General features: G+C 35.8%; 1 protein-coding gene across 1 annotated transcript; it reads right to left on the bottom strand.

Moving 5' to 3' along the window:
• LOC107101018 (smoothelin-like protein 1) lies at positions 1-5,888 on the bottom strand. The gene is made up of 5 exons (XM_015399754.1): positions 5,599-5,888; positions 1,772-2,343; positions 1,553-1,667; positions 1,312-1,463; positions 1-1,187 (listed from the first exon to the last, which is right to left on the bottom strand). Exons 1-5 carry the CDS (start codon positions 5,665-5,667, stop codon positions 839-841), a joined length of 1,257 nt encoding a protein of 418 aa, XP_015255240.1. The 5' UTR covers positions 5,668-5,888; the 3' UTR covers positions 1-838.
• Between the last annotated feature and the right edge of the window lie 5,172 nt (positions 5,889-11,060).

The raw sequence follows: 11,060 nt of genomic DNA, 5'->3' as shown, positions 1-11,060 counted from the left end.
TCTTTGTTTCAGTCTCCTATAAATACTCTCTCTGTGCAGTTCTTCAGTGCTGGTTCCTCATCTAACTTTCTCCAACTCTGTCTCTCTGAGTCTTTCTCGTCGTAATTGTTTTTCCTCTGATGTCTCCATGGTTTCTGCTTTGTTTGACTTTTTTTCCACATTTGACTTTTTGGTTTTTTGGATTCCTGCCTCTATAGTCGGTTAACTGTTCATTAAACCTTCAAGAAACTCACCTCTGCCTCCCTGCCTCTGCATTTGGGTCCTCAAACCCCAGTCCTGACAATTGCAAACACAGTAATTGGGAAATGATGATAATCTGTATTGTTCATGGAAAAGCATAACAACTAAAGCAATCACAAAATTAAATCCTACTTTCATCATCACCATTAAAAGAAAAAACAGACAACTGAAAATATTTCCATTGTTCTGATGGCAGATCCTATTCTGTGCCGCTCTGGACAGAGACTTATATTGCCAATGCCAAAAACTGTTGCTGGAAGTGCCATGTGGACAGTATTTAATGTTTCTCTATATGCATGTTAAAGTGAAAGATGAGTTTTAAAATGAATATAATAGATCTTTGAAATACAAACACTTAATCCCTCATATAATATTTTATTTACATAGATTTATATATTTTTGGAAGTGTGCTCAAAACAAAAACTTAATAGATACAGAACAGTGACACCCCAACCCCCAAACAAACCTCCATATATTTAGAACAATAAAAAAAAAAGTGTCTGAGTTGAGACAGCCAACTTATGCAACCCAAAACTAAACTACTGTCAGCAGAAATGTGAGATATTCTCGGTCTTTTATCTTATCTCTCACATTTTTTCTAGGTTTCTCTCTCAACGGAAACTCCCTCAATATCTTCATCTTGACTCATCTTTGGACAGTCTTCCTCTTCTTCCTTTCTGTTTGACTCTTTGTCATCTTCTTCTTTCTTCTCCTCCATCTTCTCACAGTCAGCGCGTGGTTCCTCTCCCATTTCGTCATTACCTTCCTCTTTCTCCTCTTTCTCATTGTCAGCCTTCTCCTTCTCCTTGTCCTTCCTCTCTTTCTCTATTTTGGAGAGGCTGTGGCAGAGGGACTGCACGTATGTGAACACACACATGGGATCCGGGTGGTTGCCCATCATGATCATATCCGGCACCTCTAGCAAAGGGCAGCAGTCAGCTAGGGACCTGGAGTATGACAGCAACAGTCAGACACAAAGGTCATGGAAGTGTCTTTATAATAATAACATTTGTTTTAAAAACAATTTAAATTTGAATTTTGATATACTTAATCTCATAAAAAGTTTTTTACTCTGCTGTTTGGAAGGCCAGCGTGAAGTTTTTCTCCCTCTCCTCTGGTTTTAGAGAACTGTAGTCAAAAGCGTCAGGAAAGAAGCGATGGATTAGAGCGCAGAATGCGAGCCCATCACTCCAGGATGAGGAAAAGTTTTCAATATTTATACCCTATAGGAACCAAAGAACAGTACAGGTCATTTCTTCTGCTCCACATTTGTTTGGTGTTAAACAGTTTGGGTTTAACATGATGAGATTGCCTCATATTTGCGTGTCTTGTTGCGGCACCACTGAAGAATCTTCTGTTTGATTGAAGCTCCTGTTGCCCCAGCACTAGAGGACTTCTGAATTTTGAAATTGCGAGCTATCGGTGTCCTACAAAAAAACCCCAAAGATCAATAACAAAATACAGCTTCCTTTAAAATGTGTTAAATCATATTTAAATGTTAAAGTTTAAGTATCCCATGGTTGTTACTCACTCTGGTGCACCTTTTTGGAACTTTGCAATAATATCATTTCTATTGGATGCTCTAATAGAGCGTGCAGAGGATCTTGGTCGAGAGATAGAAGAGGGAGCCCCGCCCTTTCTTTTAGGTTTTGTTTGTTTTTCAGTCTCATTTACCTTTCCTTTATCAGTCATCTCTTTTTCTGGCTCAGTCTCTTTAGATATATTGTTTTTAGCATCTTCTCGACTCTCTCCCTTTATTTCACCCTCCTCCTTGTCTTTGATCTCCTCTTTGTCATTCTCATTTTCTTGATTTTGCATCTTTTTCACCGGTTCTTCTTCCTTGTCTCCATCTTCCAAATCTTCTTTCCCATCTTGTTTCTCTTTTACCGTATCAGTGTCTTTCACATCATCAGCAGCCGGTGTGTTTTTATCTTGTCCAGCCTCTTCAGCAGGCTGAGAGAAGCTTTGCATCTTGTTTGTATCTTCAGCATTGGCTTTATCTTGTGCTTTTTCTGGCTCGTCACTCTCTTCCACCTCAGTTACCCCTTGAGGTTCTGGTGTGTCATTAGTGCCCTCACATCCATCTTGTTGTGACTCATTTGCCTGGATAAGAATAAAAACAATAATATGAAGTGTCAGAGAGAATGGCATTAATTTGGGGATTTTGAATACTTATCTAAAATATGTTTAAAGTTTTGACTTTTCTAGGTCATACAGCAAATAACTTTAATGAACAAAAAAGATGCAAAAGTACAAGTTAAGATATATGTGTGCAAGTATGTATGTCTGTGTCTATCTGCATAGATAGATAGAAGACATCTGTGAAATTAAGATTATTCAAGCACCCCTAATGTGAAATGATCCTTTTTACTGCAGAGAAATGTAGAAATGATTAATATATCACTAGTGCAATGATACATACTGCAGGCTTTTAAGGTAACTGTAAATAAACTTTAACTTGAAAAAAAACAACAACATAATTTTCTGATCAGGATGCAATTCAAAATTGTAAACCTATATCAAGAAGCACTGAAACAGTTCTGGTGAAAGTTGCAAATGGTGTTTCCATGGCCTGAGGTAATAGACTTGATCAGAGGTGTGAAAACTATTTATATTTATTACTCAAATAGAAGTATAAATCCCACTGTTAAAAAACACTCTTGTAGAAGTTAGTGCGTCACCTTAAGCTTTTTACTTAACTAAAGTATAAAAGTAAAATTAAAGTAGGAAAAATGCTAAGGACAAGCTTTAAAGCTCATACTGGTTACTTCATTACCCTATTAAGGGAACATTTTTCAATATTTTCTGGATGATAACTTCTGTATACTTAATTTTTTTTTGTTTTATAACTAATGGCAACAATGTCAAATTTTACTTTGCATCATCCTTAAAAACATTTTTTTTTGATAGGTGGCGAACAACAAGTTGGTGTAGTACCGAGTCCAACCACAGAGAAATTCACTATCTGGATGAAATCAATTATTTTGAGGGTTCTTAATTATTTATACCAACCAGCTATAATGAAAACGAACTTAAATTAAACAAAATTAACAAGTCTATTTTTAGAATGTAAGTAGTGGAAAGTAGAGTTAATTGCAAAAAAAAAATAAAAAATTAAGGAGTAGAAGTAAAAGGTTCTTTAAAAAATAATGACTCCAATAAAGTATAGAGAGCCAACATCTTGTATACCTAACAAAGTGTTCATACTTTGTTACCTGACACCTCTGCTTTTGATACAGCTGATCACAATATTTTCTTAGATAGGCTTGAACACGCTTGAGGAGTCCAGGAAAAAAACACCATTTGTCCCACAGATTAAGTTTTTTTTTTCTTGTCAAGGATACATTTTCCATCTAAAAGTGAGGTCACAGGTCAAGCTCCACAGGGTTCAGTTCTCATTTTCTATAAGTATGCATCCAATTAATGAAATCATAACACAGTATGGAATAGATTTACACTGGTATGCCAATGACGATAAGCTATTTTTATTCATAAAAACATATAAATCCAGCCAGACAGTCTACAGGCATGACTTTATGACAGTTTTTTGCTTTTACATTCAGACAAGACACAGGTTGACTCTGGAAAATAAACTGCTTGGCTAATCACTGAATAAGGAATTTGGTATCCAGTAATAGTGAAAATTGAAAATAAGTCGATAAACTGTGGTGTTAATTCAAAAGAAAAGTTGATTTAAAACGCATATTAAGGAAGTTTGTAGGATTTCCTTCTTTCACCAGAATAATACCCAAATTAAACATATCCTGACCAAGGTGACACCCAACAACTAGTCCATGTGTTTCTCCTTCATTTGTCCTTTGGCTGCTGGAGGACATAATGACAACTTTACCTCACTCTGCTAATTCTACTATTCACACATTTGCATAATTTTCTGTTTTTTCAGCTTTGAAATTTTCTTTCTTTTTTTTTTTTTCTTGAGAATAGATGCAATAGGAAGGGTGTTTTTAGCTGTGACACCGTCCTCAATAGGAAGTACTGCTGCTACTGCTGCCAGCAACTTCATGTCCTTCTTTTGATAAAACACCTGACCCTGTCTTTCAGTGGACCCATTTTTCTAACACATAACTATTGTTTGAGTATATACTGTAACTTACCACATATGCTGTCTTTTATCATCTGGACTTGGCTCATAGCTTATCTTACGCAGTGTTTCTCTATAGGATAAAGCCACTTAAGGATCAACTATTGCCATTACCCTTTTACTGTTTAACTTTGAAACAAAGCCAGTTGTGTGCAGATCTTACTAACAGGGCAAAATGAACATAAATTGCATTTTTGTTTTATATATTTTATTGTTATTATAACTGAAAAAGATAATGTTAAAAGAGGCTCATTGGTACAGCTTTTTTTTTTGCCATGTTCTATTTTAAGTTTTGAAATGGATTTGGTGAATGCTCACTGCAAGTAAAAGGTGAAGATGTGCCCTGTGCTACAGCCCCCAGCATACTGGTGGTAGTGATGGCAAATAAATGAAGGTATCTCTAGGGTGGCTTGTTAAAATTAGCAAATACTGTAAGTATTGGATTTTCAGGGAAATATTTTTCCTTTGGGATTTTTAAATCCCTGGATACAGATCTCTTCATTGTGAGATTTTCTGAGGCCAATACTCACACAAAGGGTTTTATGGACAAAAAGAAGAAAATACAAAGACTATGAGTTAAGAAAACACGGAGATCAAGGCAACAAGAAAATAGGTCAAAAAGATGTTTAAAAGGACAGAAATAGAGGACAAGAGAAATAGAAAAACTGACAAGGACAAGAAAATGCCTATGCCTTTTGGGCTCCAAATCTCTCTAGAAGGAGTGAATGCTGCAAGTCAAGAACCAATTAAACCTCCCGCTTTTTCTTTGATAAAAAAAAAAACAAACACACATTTTAACTAACCTGAATAATAAACAACATGGCTGCAAACCTAGATAACGAGGATTATTTTAACTGATCTACTTGTCTTAAAGTCTGTCTGAATGATTTAATTGAATTGAGTTTTATTTTAATTTTTTTGTAAAGTAACTTAAGTGCTAAATCAACTGAGTTGAATGAAATGAAAGTGACACCAGGTCAGTTCTCTTTGAACTGAGTCATCATCAAGAATAGGAAACACCAAGGAGAGAGCAGGCTCTGTGTGCATCACGCCGCTGTATAACTTATGAGTCATTCTCCAGAAAGGAATAAAAACAGGTGTAACATGACATCCAGAATCACCGATCCACAACACCTGCTGTGGCTACAAACGCACCAGTTGCCCGATCCCGGTAGAGTCCATAAAGCCAGACTATGTTCTAACAATGTAAGCTTTCATTGTACAAGCAACAGTAACATACAAAAAAAGACACAAACCTCCTTTTTGGTGATGGTTTCTGCCTGGGAGGTCACGTCTTTCTCTTGGTTTGGTGATTCTCCATCCATGATGTCCAAATGAAGGGAGTTTGTTGGTTCTATAAAGACTTTCTGTTAGACTGACACAATGTTCTCTACCTTTGTCTGAATTTTTAAATCAAATTAAATCAAATGAGATCAAATGTTTGGAAATGACTAATTCTACATCTCAGTTTCTGCTTCTTACCCTCTCAAACAACAGTGCTGTGTATCAGAAGATGTGCTCTTGTGTTTGTGGTTATCCGCCTTTACCCCCCACCCTCTGCTTTGTAAGGATTCCTATGCTTCTTTATCTGACCTTTTGAACACGTGTTCCTAAAATAGAGCCCTAATGGCATGGGCCCAGTTCTACAGACCTGACAGCTGCCTCTGCTGTGGAAACCACAGATGTACACATAGATCCAGGAGTGACATTATCAGATCTATTTAATGCACAGGTTCTCTGTAATATACTATGGAGATACTGCTTTCTTGGTTAAATACTCCTAGCTCTGTGTGTTTACAGGGTGTCCAAATTAGTTTATTAAGGATTTCCATCTACTCATTTTAACTCATCTTTTATTTATATTTCCAAGGTGTCGGTATAGAGTAGGGAAGGATAAGTAAAGATGTTTTTTTCATGTATCTCTTGAACTTTAAACTCTTTAGCTCAGATTTTCTCCCTGTAGTCCCATCTTGAAATGAAATTAGTCGGGATCAGACTTTGTGGAAATGAGTACATGAATTGATCAGTTTAACTTAAGATTACCTTTATCCCCATTTGACTGCATTAAAGAGAGCACTCAGCTGTCTCTCTGGCAGTCATGGCACTTCTGCATGTATACCATACTGGACTTATTCCATCTGAATGCAAAACATAGATTGGGAGTATTGTTGAAGACTGCAAGAGTATTTTTTGAAGAAGCTGTATTTTTGATGACCATATTTCAGCCATACTTCCTCCCTCCTGGCTTCATTTATAAAAATAATGGATCTCCACTCATTGTTATGTGCCTGACATCCAGATTTATGTCCTTCTTAAGAAGATGGAATCCACTTCTTGTAGGTCTCAATTTAATTGCTTAGAAGACAAAAGTCTAGATGGCTGTTAACTTTTTAAAACTTACCAAGAAGAAGACTAAGATGCAAATCTTTGCAAGCTCTCAATACAGTATGTGTTGGTTCCTTGGCCCAGTATCTACATCAGGCCAACTGTTGCTGATTTTAGGGGGTCAAAGTGAAGGCTGGACATAAAAAGACATTATGTACATTTTTACTGAAAAATATCTTTGAAATAGCTTTTTTATTTTACCCTTTACGACTAAAACATAGTTTTAAGAGCAGACTATATAGAATGTATTGTCCCACAATGGGGAAATTCTGGTGTTTACAGCAGCAAAAAGATTATAGAAAAAATGGTCACACAAATGTGGACCTTAGAAAAAATGTATAACATAATAATAACATAATAGTGAAGAGTAAAAAGTAAAACAATAAAATACTGTACAGTAAAGTGTGTTAACAATATAAAACTGTGCACCTGGAGAATAAATAACCAATATACAGCTAAGGAAATTTTTACAGTAATTGGTATGTGAAAACAGCAGCAACATGTCAACGAAAAGACAGCAGCATGCTATTTAACCATCTATGGTAGAAAAGGTGCAAAATTAGTATGAATAACTTATTGAGGTTGTCTGTCCTCTAATAGTCCCTTAGGAGACCTGGCTGGATGGTGTTGAAAGCACTGGAGAAATCAAAGAACATGATCCTCACAGTGCTTCCAGGTTTCTCTAGGTGAGTAAGAGCTTGGTGAAGAAGGAAAATAATGCCATCATCAGCTCCAATCCCAGGTTAAGCAAACTGCAGTGGATTCAATAAAGTCTTCACCAGGGGGCGTAGATGGTGTAACACCAACCATTTGAGGGTCTTCATCAGGTGTGAAGTCAGCCCTACCAGCCTGCAGCTGCTGAGGTCCTTTGGATGATTCATCTTTGGCATCTATATGTCTTTAGCCTTTTTTCCTTAAATTTCTTCCATTCAGATGTTGCTTCGCTGACGTAGCAGCAACCAATTGAAGCATTAGATTGAAGATGGATTTTGTGAATTATCAGACATGACCAATGACATCCAGGTAAGGTGAAAAAAGCAGGAGCAAGAAACCTTTTCAAGTACAAGCGCAAGCTACAAGAACGAGCAGAAGAGTGCTGCAGTTTTGTGTTTTGTCCACTGATGGCAATATATTTGTAAAACTCTGTAATACCACTTCAAGCATAAAATGATTTTAGATTTGTTATCTAATTATTTCCATTGAAAGCATCTCTTAGCTTTAGATGGTACAGAGTGCTGCCGCAGTTGTTAACAGACACATCAAAGTTCGATCATATTTCTACTATTTAATCCTCTCTCACTGGTTGGCCGTACATTTTAGGAAATGTACTGGATGTCAGTATGATGGCTACACAAGTTTTTATCGGCTATTTCTTGTACTATTACCTCTAATCTGAAATGTTTTTTATCACTGTTGAAATCCATTTTTGTTTTCCCTCCGTATTCTTTCCTCTCCACTTTGCTTTATATGAACAAACAAGAGCTCCAGCAAAATGCATGGTTTTTTTTTATGAAGCCCCTCCAAATCAAAGATTTGTTGAACATTCATGACTAAAGAGGGTAAGCCTGTATGTATCTGCTTTCAACATCAAAATCCCAAAATCAAACCAGCAGCTTTACAAAGAGTGGAGATGGCTTTGCTTCTTACCGAAGAGAAGACACCTGGATCATACAACCTTTGATGTTGGGAATTCAAACCAGTCAGAGCAGATGTGCAAGATCAGTTTCTCAAAGATCAGTCAACCAGATCCTGCAGCCTATTTAGCCTAACCTGCTCCCCCACCTGGAGTTTTACTTCAGCCTGGAAAAACTTCCAATCATTTAAAGGACAAAGAGCATTGGAACAACTACCAGCAAACTGAAGATCTTGGCTACCCAACCAGTAGTATTTACCCTGAGACCTGTTTAACAAAACCAAGATAAGGGATTAAGCTTGGATATTTGAGATATCCTTACTTAATTAAACTTCAAAAAAAAGCAGAAACACATCAGTTACCATGGTGATTGATTCAGTGGGGCTAGTCTGCTCCAGACCAGGCTAAAAGCCATACTGGCTTTATTCTGGTAATTAAACTGTTCAGCCAGTAGATGCATATTTAAAACCCAATGAATTTTGTCAGTGATTTTGATTGTCCTCATTTATTTTTTTATCTGTTTTTTTTTTTTTTTTATGAGCCGTTATTAAAAAAACACTAATGCATATTGTTAATTAGCCAAATAGCTAAATTACTTTAACATTATTGTTGTACCCTATACAATTATTTTCTTAATAGTTTTATGTAAACACCCTGTGCTATAACCCTGTACTGTGATCCTACTATAAAAAAAAAAACTTTCATATGTGGACGCACTGTATATACTATATATATCCCATGCACCTTTTTCTTCCTTTGGCACATTCTTCTTCTTGTTTGTGCTGATGTAACTAATAAATGTCTCCACTGTAAGATCAATAAAGCCAATCAATCAGTCAATCAATATGTGGACATAATTACTGTTTGACTGTGTTTTGGAAGATCGCTTTTGTACTAAATTTGACAGAAAGGCCTTTAATAGTAATTTGCATCCTGCTTTACAAGGGTGTGCCAATATTTGAATTATTCCTGAGATTTACCTGCATGAGTGCTATTGCTTGGTGGTGGTGGTATCAGCTATCTGAGCAGACTGCTTAGTCCCAGTTCAGCACTGCACCAAATAGAGCCATGCCCTGACCATGACACAGATCATATGTATCAGTAGGAGATTCTGAAAAGACGCTTCACTATCGGAAGTGTTTTTTGGGGTACACATACATTTTCAGAACCTTCTTCAACAGAGGAATTTACTAAATCAAGCAAGGATTCTACAACATTGCACGTAACACTCATTTGGCTATAGATCAAAATAAATTTTAGAGCCGGTGGGACTACTTTTTTAGATTTTTTAAAGCAGGATTCCTAATGCTGTTGGTGTGCTGAAACACATTGTTAAAAAAAATATTATAAACATTCAGGTAAGAATGAGTTATGCTTAGCCCTATTTTCAATTACATACTGTATATTTAATATGTGTATTAAATTACTTGAATGTCCCAAGTGTTTCAGATGACCTGTTATGTAGACTGCACCTTGAGCAACATGGCCTGGCTCAGCTCATGACTCAAAAACCTGTCCCTCACTGTATCCATTTTAAAATAGGTCTGCTTTTTTAAATTAAGGTCCAACTTTTCCTCTGGTGGGATTTCTGGGGATGGTGGGGCACTCCCTGTGCCAGATACATGAGGCAATTTAATACTTAGAACAAATAATATAATATAATATAATATAATATAATATAATATAATATAATATAATATAATATAATATAATATAATATAATATAATATAATAATAATATGTTTGCAGTCATTTTGTAAGTCATTAGTACCAATAATTTGCATGTTAGTTAACATTTGATACAGATACATGTGAACAGGTACTTTTTGGTCTAGTCATAAAAGTTCTATATAGATATTGACAGGATGTCTATCCTTGACACAGTTTCTATGCTGGATGCTAGGCTTGATGTAGCTGGAATTTGATCCTGAGATCCATAAAGTCAAAGATTTACAAATCTGACAGGTTTCAGATATGTGCATGTTACAATATTAACTTCTACTGTAGATTTTTAATAGTAATGGTTGCTAATTTGGGTAAAAGACAAGCAAATCCTTAAGATATTGTGTTTTCCATTAAGTAAAGTCATGCTGTCTAGATATTTAGTTGATCCACTACTTGAAGGGGGAAATTGATAAAGACTGAACGTATCTGTTATCCTTGATTTTTAGATTAATCTTTTGTAAAACAGCCATATGGGAATATTGTATTTGATTTGTTAGTAAACTAAGACTGTGGTGTTGATCAGAACAGTAGGAAGTTCAACATTGACTGATTTACTTTAAAGCTATAGCATAGTTTTCAAGCAATTCAAAATGAATTGTCTTAAATTCACAAATCAAACAGCTCATTAAAGTGGGAGATCATTTGAAGCAAATAGTCACATGAATGACATTAAAATTTCAAATGATTTACTGAAACAACGATAAGTGGCATTTCTATTGTTAATAAATTCTAATGTACGCTTCACATTATTTCCACAAGCAACTTTACTCTATATGTGTTTCTTCTATTCTTTAAACTCAGACAACCCTAACTGTACCAAAGAAGAAAAATACATACGTCTTTGCAGACCTCTGAGTTTCAGCACCTCAGCACCACCAAAAATAAATAAAAAAATTATTCTTTAAATACAAATTTATTTTTGATGGAAGGCCATTTCAGTTGATTGTGTCTCTTTCAGAATCAAACTTGATCTCA

The sequence above is a fragment of the Cyprinodon variegatus genome, unplaced genomic scaffold, assembly GCF_000732505.1.
Source record: "Cyprinodon variegatus isolate N-32 unplaced genomic scaffold, C_variegatus-1.0 Scaffold1045, whole genome shotgun sequence".
Lineage (NCBI taxonomy): Eukaryota > Metazoa > Chordata > Actinopteri > Cyprinodontiformes > Cyprinodontidae > Cyprinodon > Cyprinodon variegatus.
The sequence above is the reverse complement of the archived record's forward strand: the minus strand, read 5'-3'. Positions and strand labels throughout refer to the sequence as shown.